This window comes from Crocuta crocuta, unplaced genomic scaffold (assembly GCF_008692635.1).
Source record: "Crocuta crocuta isolate KB4526 unplaced genomic scaffold, BGI_CrCroc_1.0 scaffold204, whole genome shotgun sequence".
NCBI classification, from domain to species: Eukaryota; Metazoa; Chordata; class Mammalia; order Carnivora; family Hyaenidae; genus Crocuta; species Crocuta crocuta.
In genome coordinates, this window is record NW_027529603.1 from 240,637 (window position 1) to 259,759 (window position 19,123).

General features: G+C 43.3%; 1 protein-coding gene across 2 annotated transcripts in view; it reads left to right on the forward strand.

Moving 5' to 3' along the window:
- ACO1 (aconitase 1) overlaps positions 1-19,123 on the forward strand; it is a 68,947-nt gene that overhangs the window by 19,234 nt on the left and 30,590 nt on the right. For both annotated transcript variants that reach the window (XR_013334598.1, XM_077761853.1), the window contains exons 2-7: positions 7,500-7,618; positions 8,871-9,039; positions 10,334-10,471; positions 17,506-17,575; positions 17,704-17,887; positions 18,361-18,500. Coding sequence is in view for 1 of the 2 variants with exons in the window: in XM_077761853.1 (XP_077617979.1) it covers positions 7,522-7,618; positions 8,871-9,039; positions 10,334-10,471; positions 17,506-17,575; positions 17,704-17,887; positions 18,361-18,500 (798 nt within the window). In the remaining variant the exon portion in view is untranslated. The remainder of the gene's footprint in view (positions 1-7,499; positions 7,619-8,870; positions 9,040-10,333; positions 10,472-17,505; positions 17,576-17,703; positions 17,888-18,360; positions 18,501-19,123) is intronic.

Consider the following 19,123-nt stretch of genomic DNA (forward strand, 5'->3'; position numbering starts at 1 on the left):
GAGTAATAGCAGCAGTGAAAGCTGGGAGGGAGTTCCAGAGCCTTCGAGGTTGTATGAAAGGACAGTTTCCCGGAAGCAAAACCAGTTTTGGGTCGCCGCTGTTGCTTGTCACTGACCTGTGGCTCAGTCAAGAGTGGCAAGCAGCACGTGACAATGCTGAGCTCAGACCAGTGTGCTGGGTGCCTCCAGAAAGAAGAAGCAACTTCAGAATTCAAAACTGAGTCTCAGCAGGAGAGTTTCTCAGGCCCACAAACCTCTCCTGGTTTTTTATTTGATTTTTTTAGCTTTGGGGTTGGTCTGTGACCTCTACACAGCACCACCTTCAGAACAGGAATTGCTGCACCTGGGAGGTAGGGGAGGTGGAAAGAGCCAGGATTTCAAACCTGGCTCTGCCTCTAACTAGATATATGTCCTTAGGCAAGTTTTTCCTCTCTCTCTCAGCTGCAGTTTCCTCGGCTGTAAAATGGAAATAATGATATGCTTTAGGTTACAGAGATGTTGCCAGAATTAGAGAAGATGGTGTAAAGCACTGGGTATTTATGTACCAGTGTACTTATGTGTCAGTACTTAGTAACTGATGACTGATTCCTTTCTCTTTTAGCTTCTGCAAGTAGAATTTGGTTCATTAACATAGTGAACTTAGACAATTATCTAGTTGGTTTTTGCACGTGCACAAGTTGAGGGGCAGAGAGAGGGGGAGGACCTAAGCTTGGCTCTGAGCCGACAGCAGAGAGCCCAGCACGGGGCTTACACTCACTTGATCATGACCTGAGCCGAAGTCAGATGCTTAACCGACTGAGTCACCCAGGCACCCTTGATAATATTTTTTTTTTAGGTTTTGCTTTTATTTTTATTTATTTTTTTTACAAATAGTTTATTGTCAAATTAGTTTCCACATAACACCCAGTGCTCATCCCCACAAGTGCCCTCCTCCATGCCCATCCCCCCTCCCCCCCACATCCATCAGTCCTCAGTTTTTGTCAGCATTCAAGAGTCTCTCATGGTTTGCCTCTCTCCCTTTCCCCCACCATTTCCGCCCTTCTTCTCCCCCTTGTTCCTCCGTCAAGTTCCTCCTAATCCTCCTATACGTGCAAACATATGATATTTGTCCTTCTCTGCCTGACTTATTTCGCTCAGCATAACACCCTCAAGGTCCATCCATGTTGCTACACATGGCCAGATTTCATTGTTTCTCATTGCCATGTAGTATTCCATGGTATAGATAAACCACATCTTCTTGATCCATTCATCTGTTGATGGACACTTAGGCTCTTTCCATGTTTTAGCTATTGTTGAGAGTGCTGCTATGAACATTGGGGTACATGTGCTCCTATGCATCAGCATTTCTGTATCCCTTGGGTAAATTCCTAGCAGTGCTATTGCTGGGTCATAGGGGAGTTCTATTGTTAGTTTCCTGAGGAACCTCCACACTGTTTTCCAGAGGGGCTGTACCAGTTTACATTCCCACCAACAGTGTAGGAGGGTGCCCGTTTCTCCACATCCTCGCCAGCATCTAGAGTTCTCTGATTTGCTCATTTTAGCCACTCTGACTGGCGTGAGGTGGTATCTCAGTGTGGTTTTGATTTGTATTTCCCTGATGAGGAGGGATGCTGAGCATCGTTTCATGTGTCTGTTGGCCATCTGGATGTCCTCTTTGGAGAAGTGTCTGTTCATATCTTCTGCCCATTTCTTCACAGGGTTGTTTGTTTATCGGGTGTGGAGTTTGGTGAGTTCCTTATAGATTCTGGACATCAACCCTTTATCTGATATGTCATTTGCAACTATCTTTTCCCATTCCATTGGTTGCCTATTAGTTTTGTGGGTTGTTTCCTTTGCTGGCACCCTTGATAATTATCTAGTTTTTAAGGAAAAAGGGAGGCAGACAGTAGAACACTTTACACAACCAATTTGCCCTAAGAGCCCTGTCGGTCACCATATCTGTCCTGAAATGCTGGAGGGCTTCATAGGGTGGTGAGAACAGTAGACATTGCTTAAGGTTTCCAGAGTTCTGCCCCAGGGCGTTTGTAAGCTATAGGGAAGTAGGTTGATGCATTTCATCCTCACTGCATTTCATCCTCACTGCATCGTGGCAAATACAGGTACAACTTAGCAATTGATTTAACCATAGAGTTTTGGCAAACTTGAGGCACATGGCCCTGTTAGGATTTAACATGGAGATAGGGATGAGTCAAAGACACCAGGCTTTTTAGGGGCGCCTGGGCGGCTCAGTCGGCTAAGCATCCGACTTTGGCTCAGGTCATGATCTCGCAGTTTGTGGGTTCGAGCCCTGCATCGGGCTCTGTGCTGACAGCTCAGAGCCTGGAGCCTGTTTCAGATTCTGTGTCTCCCTCTCTCTCTCTCTGACCCTCCCCTGCTCACGCTGTCTGTCTGTCTCTCTCTTTCTCTCTCTCGGAAATAGATAAAAAACATTAAAAAAATTTTAAAACAAAGACATCAGGCTTTTTAAAGATGACCCACCCTGCCCGGTTCTACAGGGGCCTCCCACCACTTCCTCTCAGATGCCGCACAGCCTCTGTGGAGAGGCTCTTCCCCTGACCCATTTCCCAGGTAGGCAAAACAGCAGTTTCACTGTTGCAGCTGCTAGTGTTTGGGGTAGAAAAGTTAAGTCTAGAGGCAATGGAATCGGTAGCAAATCACAGGGAGAATAGGATTATTACTGCCTTTTTCGATTTACAGCTTCAGAATTCCAATCAGTGGAGTTATTAGTCTTGTTTTCTGAGCCCACAGATTTGTAAACTTCTGCGGACAAGCGAGCACATTTATAGGGTTTTCTTTTTTTTTTCCCCCACCTGAGTGGCTCCTCACTTAGTGGGGATGAATAATGAAGATCTCACATCTGGGTAGCACTTTAAGAAATGCACTCCATCCTTTGGGCATGTGGGTGGTTCAGTCAACTAAGCATCTGGCTTTGGCTCAGGACATGGTCTCATGGTACGTGAGTTTGAGCCCCGCTTCAGACTCTGTGCTGACAGTGCAGAGGCTACATGGGTCTCTCTCTCTCTCCCTCTCGCTCTGCCCCTTCCCTACTCATGCTTTCTCTGTCTCAAAATAAAACTTAAAAGGGGGGGGAGAAAGAAGGAAGGAGGGGAGAAGGAAGGAAGGAAGGAAGAAAGAAAGAAAGAGAAAGAAAGAAAAGGAGGGAGGGAGAGGGGAAGGAAGACAGAAAGAAAAAGAAAGAAAGAGAAAGAAAAAGAAAGAAGGAAGGAGGGAGGGGGGAAGGAAGGAAGACAGAAAGAAAGGAAGGAAGGAAAGAAAGAAATGCATTCTGTCTCCGCAGCCACAGTGTCCCCTCCCCGGGCAGTCCTAAGACCCTCCAGCCCTCCGCACTTAGGGTTCAGCTATAGTTCTTCTGCCCTGTGATTTCTCTAGTGTTTGCCTCTTCTTTCCATCCACCACTTCTTTTCCACCTCAGCTGCCACCATCCAGTTGCCCACGCGGGTTACATCTCGCCTCTTCCCTTTCTGTAGTTTCCTACCTGAGTTTTCTCTCTGTGGTTACCCTGCCATTCTCCAGCCTGAAACGTCTGCCAGGTAGGTTGGGACATCGGTCACGGGCTGGCAGTCTGGTGGTCACGTAGAGCCCGCGGGCGTGTTCGGCTAGCCGTCACACTGCAGTCCCACACGGTAGAAACATTTAGTTACCAGCATTTCTTTTTTTTTTTTTAATGTTTTATTTTTTATTTATTTCTAGGAGAGAGAGAGAGACAGCGTGAGCAGGGGCGGGTCAGAGAGAGAGGGAGTCACAGACTGAAACAGGCTCCAGGCTCTGAGCTGGCAGTCAGCACAGAGCCCGACGCGGGGCTCGAACCCACGAACGGCGAGATCATGACCTAAGCGAAAGTCGGACGCTTAACCGACTAAGCCACCCAGGCGCCCCTAGTTACCAACATTTCTAAATCAAGAGAGTTCTCATAGGAATCCAGACTGCCAGACTCGCTTGAAAAGTTGGATGATCTGTCAGCACTGGGCTGGGCATTCCTGCATGAAGCTCTAGGCCGGAGCCAAGCGTCCACTGCCCCCTTAGACGACACACTCTGCCCAGGCCTCCTCCCTCCCCTCCCCCCATCAATCCTGATTCAGTAATTTAGGAGTGAGACTCCGGAATCTGTATTTGTAACAAGAACTATCCCTGAGTAGTTCTAACTCAGATGGTCTGGAGCATATGCTTTTAAAACCACAGTTTCCCTTGCTGGCCTTTCTTTAGTTTCAGTTCTAGAATTCCCAGATAAGAAAGAAAGTGCATTGGCCCAGATTAGGGCAGATAGCTTTCCCTCTCCCTGACAAAATGGCAGCTCCTGCAAAAAAAAAAAAAAAACACATGGAACTCTGGGAAAGGAGTCCATGCTGGCAGACAACCTCACTCTGTCCTCTGCATTCTCTTGTGCCCGTGACAGGTGTCTGGCTTGTCCCGTGCTCTGGCACTGCTAAGTCCAGGAAGGCAAGCGCTGCTTCTCAATCCACTGCCTCTCCCCAGAATTCCCTAGCACTGGTCTTTAGACAGAGGATACACACAAATACCTATTTCTTTTAAGCTTTCTTTTTTTTTTTTTAATTTTTTATTTATTTCTAGGAGAGAGAGAGAGAGAGAGCGTGAGCAGGGGAGGGTCAGAGAGAGAGGGAGTGACAGACTCTGAAACAGGCTCCAGGCTCTGAGCTGGCAGTCAGCACAGAGCCCGACGCGGGGCTCGAACCCACGAACCGCGAGATCATGACCTAAGCGAAAGTCGGCCGCTTAATCGACTAAGCCACCCAGGCGCCCCTATTTCTTTTAAGCTTTCAACTAGTTTCCAAAAATTTGTATCGTACATGGGTAAAAACGCAGGCAAAAATGAAAGGATGTATAGTGGAAACTGAGTCTTGTTCCCAGTCGTGACTTTGAGGCCTCTATCCCTCTTAAAGGAGCCAGTCACTTTTGTGTTTTCATGAAGATGTGGGCCAGTCTATGGAGACAAGAACCACTTACAACTTTTTATCCCCCAAAACAGTCATTTCCTGTTACATACACAGCTCATTTAATTGTGCTTTACAGATACTATATTTTTTATAGATGGAAGATTTGCAGCAATCCTTCTTTGAGCAAGTCTATTGGTACCGTTTTCCCAGCAGTATTTCTTCACTTCCTGTCTCTGTGTCATATTTTGACAATTTTCATAATATATGAAACTTACTCTTTATCATTGATTTGGTATAGTTATCTACCATCAGTGATTATGACTCACTGAAACCTCAGATGATGGTTAGCATTTTTTAGTAATAAAGTATTTCTTATTAAAAAAATTTTTTAATACTTATTTTCGAGAGAGAGAGAGTACAGGAGGGAGACACAGAATCTGAAACAGGCTCCAGACCCTGAGCTGTCAGCACAGAGCCCAACATGGGGCTTGAACTGCAAGATCATGACCTGAGCTAAAGTCAGATGCCTAACCAACTGAGCCACCCAGCTGCCCCAGCAATAGTTTTTAAATTAAAGTATGTACATTGGTTTTTTTTAAAATAGATTATAGGATAGCATAAACATAACTTTTATATGCATTGGGAAACCAAAGCATTATTTTGACCCAGATTATTGCGATATTTGCCTTATTGTGGTGTAATGGACTGAACCCATGATCTGTCTAGAGTTTGCCTACTGATGTTGTTTTTTCATTTTACAGTAATATGTTGATTGTTCCCTATTAGTCATCCCCAAAATATGTTGAGTATTTAAGTATTCATAAAATCCCTGGATTAATTGGTGAAACATTAGTATTCCTTTTGTTTGTTTTAGGATTCTAGTTTTAAGTGATCTCTACACTCCGTGTGGGACTTGAATCCACAACCCCAACATCAAGAGCTACATCCTTTACTGACTGAGTAGCCAGACGCTTCAGAGATGTTACTATTCTTTTTTTTTCAATGCTTTTCTTTATTTTTGAGAGAGAGAGAGAGAGAGAGAGACTTAGCAGGGAAGAGGCAGAGAGAGAGAGGGAGGCAGAGGATCCTAAGCAGGCTCTGCTCCAATAGCAGAGAGCCCAACGTGGGGATCAAACTCATAAACCACAAGACCATGATCTGAGCCAAAGTCAAATGCTGAACCAGCTGAGCCACCCAGGCACCCCAGAACATTACTATTCTGAGCTCAAAATTGGGGAAAGGATTGGCTAAAGCATTTTTGCCCAAAGGGTAGAACTGGAAAGCAAGTCTTCTAATTCCTACTCTACTTTCTATTCCTACTGTGTTTTGCTCTGAGTCATACATTCAAGTTATTTGAAACTGCTATTGATCTCTGTGGTGGAGGCCAGAAACAATTATTTCCCTTGTTCACTGCTTATAATTTCTACAAAGATAACCTAAATCCTGCCTGGAGCTGGGGTAGAGAGTCTCCTCCAGAGTTTCCTCCACACGTTTCTGGGAAGTTTAGGCCTTTATGCCACACTCTAGTAACAGAAATTACTCGATGTGAACACTTTTTGCCACCATGTGCAAAAGTGAATCAGGAACACTTCCAGCTACCATGTTTATTTCAAATGCTGCAAGACTTACAACAGAGGGGCGCCTGGGTGGCTTAGTCGGTTAAGCGTCCGACTTTCGCTTAGGTCATGATCTCACGGTTCGTGGGTTCAAGCCACGCGTTGGCCTCTGTGCTGACTGCCAGCTCAGAGCCTGGAGCCTATTTCGGAGTCTGTGTCTCCCTCTCTCTCTGACCCTCCCCTGCTCATGCTGTCTCTCTCTCTCCTAGAAATAAATAAAAAATATTAAAAAAAAAAAAAGACCACAGAAAAGAGCTGTCTTCAAACCCCCACTTCCAAAGTTCAAGTTTTATACAATTGCACGTCATCTGCTATAACCTCTTACTTCCTGTCAAGCAAGACAGGAGTCCAGCTCAGAGGTCAGTTTGCATATTCAAGATTTACCATAAGACATGGCTTATCTTATCAGTGGAAGAATGTTGGAAAGTTGTAGACCTTAGACAAAAGTGTGGGATTTTATGGTCTCTCAGAGGTGAATGCTAGTTTTCACAATACCTTCACAGAAGGCCATTTTATTTACTAAGAATATTATTCTTGTAGTCGTATGTCCTGCCTTTCTCCTACTATGGAATGATAAGNGCTCTAATGGTTTGCCTCCCTCCCTCTCCCCCACTATTTTTCCCCTTCTTCTCACCCATGGTCCTCCGTTAAGTTCCTCGTAATCCTCCTATGCGTGCAAACATGGTGTCTCCCCTTATCTGCTGGACTTATTTCGCTCAGTATAACACCCTCAAGGTCCATCCACATTGCTACACATGGTCAGATTTCATTCTTGCTCATTGCCATGTGGTATTCCATTGTATAGATAAACCACATCTTNTAGAGTCCTCTGATTTGCTCATTTTAGCCTGATAAGTGATGTCTTGAAGTGAATATCTACTGTAATTGTTAGAGAGAGGGCAATCAATCACTCATCAGAATAAATGAGGTCCAGTATTGACAGAGATGAAATGTTGCCTTTTCTTTTCAGAGACACGTGACCATCAAGAATCATGAGCAACCCATTTGCACACCTGGTGGAGCCTTTAGATCCTGCACAACCAGGAAAGAAATTCTTCAATTTGAACAAACTGAAGGATTCAAGATATGGTAGGTGTATGGCTCTATGGTGTTAATTGTTCTGGCAGCAGTTCACATCTTGTTTGCGTAATAATTAAGCTGTGTAATTAGTTAGCCTTTAGGAGAGTTGAACAAGGGAGATGGCTGAATGGTCTTGAATTAAGCACACAAACTCACACACCTTTTTTACATTGCTCATTTTTGCATAAGTAATGATTATATATGTGTGACATTTATATAACATGTTACAGTATATAGAGTTTATATGTATATATCATATATTTTTTTTAATTTTTTAATGTTTTTTTATTTCTGAGAGAGAGAGACAGCATGAGCAGGGGAGGGTCAGAGAGAGAGCGGGAGACACAGAATCTGAAATAGGCTCCAGGCTCTGAGCTGGCTGTCAGCACAGAGTCTGATGCAGGGCTCGAACCCATGAACCGCAAGATCATGACCTGAGCCGAAATTGGACACTTAACCGACTGAGCCACCCAGGTGCCCCTATATTGTTTAATCTGCATAACAACCCCGTGAAGTCATGTTTATAAAATGTAAGAAGTCCTGAGGAAGCCGAGGCCCAGAAAGGGTCAATGACATGATCAAGAAATAACTATGTGGGTAGGAGAAGAGGACACAAACATGTCTTTTTTTTAATCCCAAATCCTCTGCTTTTCTGCCTTGGCACTCTTGTCTTTTCCAAATAATATTGGTGAATAGTTTTTGTAGATCAGGAATGAACTTTTCTTTTATAAACCGTAAACAAAACGGTTTTTCTTCCGAACTACTGTTGTTTTATCCTCGAACCCATTGCCAGTGGCCATTCTCCATGGTGTGTAGGGTTATATTTCCTTTGAAAGACGTATGTGACTATTCTTTGGTCTTAATTACATAGGTCGTAAAGAAGTTCTTTTCTCATTTCTTGAACACTAGTTTTCATAAGAAATATTACTCTGTGTGTGTGTCATTTGCCAACACAGAATATAGTAAATATCTAGGCTAACGTGTATTATGATGATTTAAGGGAAACTGTTACTCAAATCCAATGTAAGGCAATCATTATGAAAGAATTAACTTTTTCTATTACTGAATGTCTCTTCAACCCATTCAATATTCTTATATATCGAACTGTTGAAATGAATCTGAATTTACCATCTTTTCTTATTGGAAGAATAGTCTGATGCCTCCTATCAGGTTTATGTAGAGACTGGCTTTTAAATAGCCCTTATAGCAAGGTGTCTCATGACTTTTGTTTATTTTGTTATGCTTCCTTCTTTTTTCCTAGAACGCTTACCATTTTCTATCAGAGTTCTCCTGGAGGCAGCCATTCGGAACTGTGATCAATTTTTGGTGAAGAAAAATGACATTGAAAATATCCTAAATTGGAATGCCATGCAGCATAAGAACATAGAAGTGCCATTTAAGCCTGCCCGCGTCATCCTGCAGGACTTTACGTGAGCCCACTTACTTCACTCCCCTCTTCACTGCCTCCCTTGCCAGCCTTTAAAGAAAGCTTGATACACGCTTTCGCACACACACACACGCGTGCGCGCGAGCGCGTGCAATGACTGTATAACTTCTCACTCAGTATCCAGACACTTTCGTAAATGTGATAGGTCAGTTATCCTGGAGAGCCAGAGATTGTCTCGGACAAAGTGGGATGTGTAGTCACTCCACCTCTTCCAATGGCAAATGTCATTGTCTTTGGAGATCCTAGCCTTATGTATACTGACAAAAGGTGGAAGAAACAGCCTGGAGTAGAGCTATCTTAGAATCTTCTCTCCTTCACATCCTGTCACCCAGAGAGCCTGGTTTCAAATAGCTGTCCTTCGAACATCGATGTGTTGTGTCCTGAGGAGAGACTTCTAGTTCCCAAGGTCTGACCTGTTGCCATTCAGCCTCAGTTTACATCCTGCTATTCCTGGGTGTCTTTACTCCTGATCATGGCCTGCTTTCTGAGTCTGCCTTTCTATTTTTTTTTTTTTTAATGTTTTTATTTCTAGGAGCGCGAGAGAGAGAGAGACAGCGTGAGCAGGGGAGGGTCAGAGAGAGAGGGAGTCACAGACTGAAACAAGCTCCAGGCTCTGAGCTGGCAGTCAGCACAGAGCCCGACGCGGGGCCCGAACCCACGAACTGCGAGATCACGACCTAAGCGAAAGTCGGACGCTTAACCGACTAAGCCACCCAGGCGCCCCTGCCTTTCTATTTTTAAATGATGTTTTTTTTTTATTCCTTCTAGAGACCAAGTTTTATTTTTCTAAAGGACAGCCTAGAGGACAAATTTTATACTAAAATAATAAAAAGGAAGGATTCACCTAGTGTAATTTGATTCACAGCATTCTTCTCTGAATTACATCCATTTCTTTAAAGTTGGTCAAGGTTGGAGGTGAAATCCGTGTATCTTCTGTAGGCCTTTGTTGCCCCCACCCCCCATGTGAATGGGAATCAGCCGTGGCAGTAACAGCCCCAGAGTTTTTAAGTGCCCACTTCCCCTGGTCTCTATTTAGACGTATTTGTTGTTAACTTTAATGCAATGACAAAACCATGTGTAGAGGTGAGTCACAGTGCTTACTACCAATTTCTGCTCAAGGAGATGTGTTTAGAAACTTCCACTTTTCTAAGTCCCCCATTGTCAGCCCCACTGATGAGACTGTCTCATGACCAGTATTGTTAGTGGAGGCCAAAGCTGAAAATCCAAATATACTTGTTTCACAGATTTGTTTTCTGTTTAATTCTCTCTTTTCTTAGGGGTGTGCCAGCTGTGGTTGACTTCGCGGCAATGCGTGATGCTGTGAAAAAGTTAGGAGGGGATCCAGAGAAAATAAACCCTGTTTGTCCTGCTGATCTTGTAATTGATCATTCCATCCAGGTTGATTTCAACAGAAGGTGAGAGATTAGGACGCATACTTGGGTTTTCTGTTTTGTGCCAAATCTTGGAGATCAAGTCTTCTTTGTGTGAGTGTGTGTGTGTGTGTGTGTGTGTGTGTGTGTAAATAAACGAAGAAAATCTTTTAAAGATGTATTCAAAAAACTCAATACAGATCTTCCAGTGAAGATCTGGGGGGGGAAGGGGGGATTAATCATATGTGGTTTTTTTTCTTTTCCCTTCTCTTGGGGCCCAGGCTGAAGGAGAAAGCGCCTGGTGATCACAGAGGCTCAAGAGGGCAAATGGGAATGAACCCACAGTATCTCTTGAGGCTTAGATTAGGGCTGGCATAGAATTCTGTCTATTTGCAATAATAGTCATCACAGCAAGATACACAGGCAAGCCCTAAGTCAGTGGTGGGCAGTACACTCCATCTGTTTTAAAAGTATCTGAAAGATTATACAGCCAGGGTTTGGATACAGGGCAGGTAACCAGGTACTGCCAAAAGTCTGGTATCTTAACCTAGAAGAATAACAAGTTATCATCAACTATGAGCACAGAAAGAAAGAACTATACTATATCCAATGCTGGGGAAATTAGTTATTTGATAGAGCAGGTCCTATGAATTAAAGCATTAATATTTCTTAAATCATAAAAAACTTTAAAAGAAATACAAGTATGTATATGTCAATTGTCTTGAGAAAGACCTTTCTAAATTTCATAGGAATAAATGAAGCAAAAAAGGAACAAGGAGCTATAGATTTAATGGCTTAAGTATCTTTTAAACATATTTGCAACAAATATAACAAAGGTTTAATATCTTTACTATATAAACATTGTGTATAATCCATTAAAAAATAGTAAAACCCAGCAGGTACATGGGTAAAGGAAAGTGGATGGTTCGCAATAAAAGGAAAAACAAATGGTAAACACTATATAAATCCTTTTCGACTTTACAAGTAATAAAAAAGTAGGTTAAATCCTTGAGATACCATTTTATCAATCCAGTTACGATTAGAAAATAAACATTATTAATTATAAAGATGTCATGAGGAAGACACTTTTATGTACTTCTGATAACATTGAGTTAGAAATGATGAAGGCAGTATGTATTAAGATAGTTAGAAATCGCCATGCCCTTTGTCCTGGAATTTCCACTTCCGAGCATATCCTTCACAGATGCCTGAAAATGAGAGATAGCTTAATGACTAAATAGTGTTCATTAAAGCATCATTTATAATAATGAAAATGTAGAAGCATCCTAAATGTCCAACAAAGGAGAATGATTTATTAAATTAAGATATGTCCTTAAACTAAATTATCAGGTAACATTTGCCGTTATAATTATAAACCGTTTAATAACACTTGGAACATGCTCGTGTCTTAGTTCAATGAGCCAAATATGAATTGCTTGTATAGTGTGATTTCAGCTAGATGAAAAACTATATGGAGATGAAAAGATTGAGGAAAGAGTTGCCAAACTGCTAAATGATTTATCTCCGGGATTGTAACTGTTCTTTATTTTTACAGTAAGAAGCTATTGGTTTGGTTTTTTTAATTTGTTTATTTTTTATTTTTATTTTTAGAGGAGGGGGAGAGAGAACAAGGGAGGGGCAGAGAGAGGAGACGGAAACTGAGGATCCAAAGCAGGCTCCGTGCTGATGGCACAGAGCCCAACATGGGGCTTAAACCCACAAAGCACAGGAACATGACCTGAGCTCCAGTCGGACGCTTAACCAACTGAGCCACCTAGGTGCCCTCGGAAGCTATTGTTTTTAAATTAAAAAGTCATTTAAGAGTACAAAACAAACTGTTCAAAGAGAGAGAGAAAAAACTTTATTTGCTTTCTTGGGGATTTAAGTGGGTTCCATACAGCCTCAAGAGAAGTGCAGTAACTGTCGTTCTCAAGTTAATGTCAATATCCAAGCCAGATAAATTTGGGATAAAAAGACATCTGCTTTGCCCCTGAATTGAGGGTTCTTGGAACAAACAGACGGGAGATTCGGCAGCTGTTCCCTTTCCTTTGGACTCTAAACTCATCCTTAGGCAATTTGTCTTGTCTTTTTTTTCCTCCTTGAATCGCATGAGCTCAATTTAATGGTTTGGTGTCAAAGGGAAGACTAAAAAATGCATAGACAAAATGTTATTCTATTTGAGGATAAGGATGTTTCCTAACACTCCACTTCAGAAGTTATAAAAGTAGCCTCACAAAGTCATTGGCAACTTTTTTTTTAATGTTTGTTTATTTTAGAGAGAGACAGACCGAGCATGAGCCAGGGGAGAGGCAGAGAGAGAGAGAGAGAGAGACACACACACACACAGAAGCTGAAGCAGGCTCCAGGCTCTGAGCACAGAGCCTGATGTGGGGTTTGAATCCTCGAACTGTGAGATCGTGACCTGAGCCGAAGTTGGACGCTTAACTGACTGAGCCACCCAGGCAGTCCAAATCCTTGGCAACTCTATCTTTCTTGGAGATTCTCACTGGAATTCATAATTTACCTTTATTTCACTGCCTGGAAGTTGAAAGTACTGGTGGAGATAGAATTGTAATTATCTTGCTGTCTTTCACTTTTGACTGAAAAGTCAAAGAGCTCCTGACTAGTATTAAGCAATTAATGAATCTGAGTCATCACCAAGTTCACCGTGATTTCTTTTTCCTTGAGATCCATCAACTCTGGTTTCAATTTTTTTATGGACCCTTCACATTTATACTGTAGTACTGAAAACATTATTAGAAAAGCAGCAAAGTCTAGGGTGGGGAGACTTTGATCCAAACTGATACCCAAATCTGGCAAGCACTCTTTTTTTTTTTTTAAATCAAAGAGAACATTTCTGTGAGAAGTGTTTTCGTTGGTGGTGTTTTGTTTTTATTGCTTGAGTTTGGTTTTGCAATTTGACCTCCCCGTCTCTTTCCTCATTTTTGTAAGGAATTAAATGTGGTATGTCTCAACTTCTGTGTTACTGTGTGCTGTGGGCTCCTTTCCAGCTATTTCCAGAAATGAACTCGAAAAACTGTGGCAGGGTGCTGGGATGATAAAGGTTCTCATGTAAATATGTCTGTGCTCTTTGCCTTGCTTGAATAATAATAATTAGCCTCGAACCATTTTTAGGAATGGAGGGTCTAGCTAATTCATTATTGTAATGTATTTCAAAGTTATCTCAGAAATAACCTTCTTTTTAAACCCCAGCAAGAATCTCGAAACAACTTCTGACCAGACTTCAGGAGTATGGAAACTCCCTCCTCCGTAAATACTAATTGTGAATTTCTAGAGTACCAATGAACTTTGATATACGTCCAAATCTGAATTCAAATTATGTAGCGAGGGAGAAATTTCCTCTTTAGCCATATTCAGAAACCTTATTAAAAGCTCCATGGATTGGTGAATTTAGGGAACTCCTGAGTGGTGGAAAAATCTGAATTCTAGGTCTGTTTATTCATTCCAGTAACTTGAACCGTTAACTGAACCAGGGTTAGCCTAAGAGGAGTTTTGTTTTAATGAGTAAATAGCTTTTTACCTGGCATTAACCCGTGTTAAAGCAGCCTGAGCATTTCTGGCTCCTGCTTGTCCTGCGAATATGTCCTTTGCGTCAGATCGACGCCCCAGCGTTCTCTGGGGTGAGTGTTCCCCTCCCACCCCCCGCTTCTGCTGGGAGAAGTTCCGCCGTCCTTCTGCTTCTGGAGGCAAAAGGGTGAGGGGTCCTGACTGGGGGTCCACAAGTGCTCTGAGTGGAAGAGCCAGGGCCACCAGACGCAGGGCCACACAGGGAGTCTGGAGGGTTTGGTCAGCAGTATTGCTTGATCCAGGTCCTGAAGGGTGTGGACCTGGGAGGGAAGAGCTGGAAAAGGCACTGAGACAATACAGGAGAGAATGAATAGAGGCTGCAAAGTCACGAGGGAAGCGAGGTTCAGGAGAATGTGAGGGCTTCGGCGCGGCTGAAGCTAAAGAAAGGTTGAACCAGGTGGTTGAAGAGGGCTCATAAAGGAAGTTTGAGAGGCGCCTGGGTGGCTCAGTAAGTTAAGTGTCCTTATTCTTGATTTTGGCTCAGGTCATGATCTCGTAGTTTGTGGGGTCCAGCCCTGCATCGGGCTCTGTACTGACAGTGTAGGGCCTGCTTGGAATTATCTCTCTCTCTCTCTCCCCCTCTCTCCCTGCCCCTCCCTTGCTCTCTCTCACTCTTTCAAACAAATAAATAAATAAAACTTTTTTTTTTAAAAAAAGGAAGTTTGAGGTTATGCTGAAGAAGTTCATTTTTTAAATTTTCTTTTTAATGTTTGTTTATTTTTTGAGAGAGAGAGAACAAGCCAGGGAGGGGAAGAGAGAGAGGGAGAGAGAGAATCCCAGGTGGGCTCCACGGTGTTGGCAGAGCCCGACGCGGGGCTTGAACTCATGAACTGTGAGATCATGACCTGTGCTGAAACCAAGAGTTGGATGTTTAACCAACTGGGCCACTCAGACGCCTTTGAAGAACTTTGTTTTTTAGGGCAAGGGATTTGTACTTTATTGAGAAAATAGAAGCCATCGGCAGGTTCANAGGAGATAGATTCTGGCGACGGTATAAAGGTAGGTTGAATAGACTGACAGAAGAGCCAGTTAGGAGGCAATTTCTGAAAGAAATGCTTTGATAGTTGTAGATACTAAGTGGCAGGAGAGGAAGTCATTAGACGTTATGGACAGATGGGGATGGGGATGAAGATGAGATTCAGGAAACAAGCTCATATGTTATGGTTTGACCCACTGAGTATGTGGTGCCTGAGGTATTCCTGATGCAGATAGATGCCTGGGATACATTGGAAATGTGGACCTGGACCTGAAGAGACAGGTGGCAGTTGGAGGGATGGAGCCCTCAGCGTACTGGTGAGAAGGTAGAGACGAGCCCCTTGAGGAATAGCTGCACTGGCCCAGCGGGTCCAGAGGCTCTGCCCTTCCGGGGGCAGCACGCGTGTCCTGCCTCCTTCCCCTATATCATTATCTCTCCTTTCTCTGTTTCTACCTCCTGTTTTTCTCTAACAGACACATACACCCTCACAGACATCCATACTATACATCAGGGATCCACAGACTTTTTTTGTAAAGGGCCAGTAGTAAATATTTTAGGTTTTGTGGCTACCCACCGTCTCTGCTCACATATCCTGTTGTTTTCAACCTTTAGAAATGTAAAAATTATTGTTTGCTTCAAAGCCAAACCTATGCAGACATTGGGCCAGGTTTGGCCCGGGGAACTATGATTTGAGGACCCCTGCTCTAAGGCACCCTCAGGAGCTAATTCCCTTAAAGCAACTGACACTTAGCTTGGAGAATAGTCACATCAAGAGGAAAAAATCTGAGTGTGTAAATGTGTAAACTGAGTAAATGATAAGTGCCTGTAGCCCTTTTCTTCCCAAGGAGCACCTACCTATCTATCTGGCTGACTCTTCTTCATCTTTAGACTGCATCAGTGTCATTTTCCTCTCGAAGGCATTCCCAATCCCCGGTCTGAGTTTGTGACCCTTTGTGAGTGTCTCCCTGGCACTCTGTACCTCCTGTATCATGGCATGCAGAATCACCCTCTCCTAATTGCCTGGTTGCTTCTCTGTATCGCTCACCAGGCTCTGGGCACCAACTGGGCAGTGCACTTGCTGCTTTTGCACACTTGTATGCCCAGCAGGTGGCCCAGGATGGGCCCTGTGGATCATTAATAAGTGAGGGAAGAGGGTGGACGAGGAGTAGAGCACAGCGGTTAGGGGAGAGTTCCCAGGGCCGTCAGACCTGGGCTCACACGACGGCTCTGTAATTGACACATGTGTGGCCTTGGACAATTTAGCTAACCTTTCTGTGCCTCTGCTCCTCTTCTGCACATTGGGGTAATGGTGGTACCTCTGTGAAGGACTGTCATGATGATGAGTGAGTTCATACATGCAAAGCTCTTAAAGCCTGTGACATAATTCTGTACTTTGGTCCTGGGTGGTGGTGGTGATTCCCACTAGCTCCATCACTGCTGCAGTCCCTGCAGCTACTACATCAGAAAGGCAGAGTGGCGTAGGGACTCAGAGCATCACTAGTAGAGGCAGACTGCCAGTTCAATTCCAGTTCCACCCTTTACTAGCTGTGTGGTCTTGAGCAAGTTTCTTAGCCTCTCTGGTCTCAGTTCCCTCTTTTGAAAAATGCGGATGATTGTTGCATCCGACTCAAAGGGTTATTGTGGAGACTAACAGAGAAAATAAATTTTAAGCCTTTAGAATAGTGGCTGGTTCCTGAGAAAATTAGTAAGTGTTCACTATTTGTGACTGAAGTCTGACTTGGGTCTTAACTATTAATTTTACTACCCTTTTCACTCAATCCATGATGTACAGTTTATGAGCGCCTTCTGTGGCCAAACCTGCGAAGTTGTAACTATGAGTTCTTCTACCTTGACTCAAGACGATGTATGTAATTTGATTATAAAAAACCTGGAAAAGCTTCCAGACGCCCTGCTCTGTCTGTGTCTTTCCTGCTGGACTGAGTGACTTTGAGTGAACTTCAGCATCTAATCTGTGCTTTATAGATGTTCTTGGGTCACCTCATCCTCCTCAGAAACCTTCCTGGGAGCTAGGAGATTGTGATTTTATAAAGGCCTGCACTTCCTGGCATTGCTCTTTTGCTGTCTCCCAGCGTAAACAGATGAAAATGCCAGCCCGGACCAGGCTCAGCTCAGAGAGGGGTCATAACAAGGTCACACATGGGGAAGAAGAACAGAGACTAAGGTTCTTTAAATCTCTAAGCCGCTGTCATCATCATACAGGTCTAGACACTTCCTAAAAGTCAGGCTTTGTGACTAGACCCGTTATAACTTGAATTCACTTAATGTTTGCTACTCACCATGTTTAAAGGTATTGTAGGGATCACTTGAACCAAATAATAATTATTCTTTTTACTTTTGCTTCACATTTCCCATGTGAATGAGAAATCATTCCACCATCTGTCTCACCCAGCGAGCCTGCAGATGACATTGTTAGTTGGTTTATTTATCACCGAGAAGTTTGACCGGTAACATTTTAAGCCTTAAAATTTATACATTCAGCTTTTCTTTCTGACAGGGCAGACAGTTTACAGAAGAATCAAGACCTGGAATTTGAAAGAAATAGAGAACGGTTTGAATTTTTAAAGGTATGGGCGGAGTTTGGTTCCATCTGTTGGTTGTTTACGTGCGCGGGTACGAGGGAGAGGTGCCAAGGAGCTGGGCTGCATAGAAGTGCATTGGGCGTTCATGGCGTTCTTTCCGTTTTCCATCCTAGTGGGGTTCTCAGGCTTTTCGCAACATGCGGATTATACCCCCTGGCTCAGGAATCATCCACCAGGTGAATCTGGAGTATTTGGCAAGAGTGGTATTTGATCACGATGGCTATTATTACCCTGACAGCCTTGTGGGCACGGATTCGCACACTACCATGATTGATGGTTTGGGAGTTCTCGGCTGGGGTGAGTACTGGTCAAGGTTCCTATTCCGCACGCGGTTGTGTAGTGTGTAGCCTAATTCACACCGATCCCGTTACGACGTCCCGGTAGCATGACTTTGACCACGCTTATCGGAAAGGTATTTTTGTCTCTTTGGTTTACTGTAGCTGGGTTTCCACTGCCTAGAACAGCACCTCATAGGCACTCAATAATAATGTCTGGAAGAATGAGCTGGAGCTGTTTGTTAAAAATGGAGACTCCATTTTTAACCCCACTTTCCACTTGGTATGGAATGAAAGGGATTTTGATACAGGTGTTTGGGGGACCACACTCTGAGAAGTGCTTATAAAAATTCTATAGAGGGAACTAGAAAAAGATAACTACTCTTTACATGACCCAAATCTCCACTAGGGAAACATTGTAATGGGGTTGAATTATGCCTGAGGGATATATCGGAAGACATGCCGAAAGCATTCTTCTGTGTGCCTTCCCTGCAGGGGTGGGTGGTATCGAAGCAGAGGCAGTCATGCTGGGTCAGCCGATCAGCATGGTGCTTCCCCAGGTGATCGGCTACAGGCTGATGGGAAATCCCCACCCTCTGGTGACATCCACGGACATCGTGCTCACCATTACCAAGGTAACAACTCGCCACCTCTTCTGTGGACTTGGGCAGTCACTGTGACCGGGAGGAAATACATGATGGCACCTGTCTTCGTTTCCACATGCTCTTGGAAACAGATGTTGATGATTTTTAAAAAGAGATGAGATAAGGAGAGAGTTCTTTGGTGAAGTTTTAGATAACTATGTTCATTTTACTCTTCCATGGCCGCATGGATCCTTTTCTTTAAAAAGATACTTTGAAACTGTGCAATAGTTCAGACACACAGAAGTTAAAATGGCATTGTCAGGCACTCCCACCCAGATTAACAGATGGTCACACTTTGCCACGTTTTCTGAAGAGCCCTCTCTGTATGTATACTTCTTAAGAAATGTGATGTTTATGGCTAAAGCCATCATCCACATTCTTAGAAATAATGGCTGTCCTAAGGTTCTAAGACTCATTCCCAAGCATGTGTTTATACTTTAACTACAGTTTCTCACGTGGTTCCCCTTTATATGTAAATAACAAACTGCTTCTATGAATTTAATGTCTGGCTCGTTTAATTCTCTTTTCTGAATTCTAAATTACTTTATTGTAACAGATGTTTCTCCATGCTGGAAATACTCCTTTTTTTCTTTAGCTTTTGCAAGAAATAATCT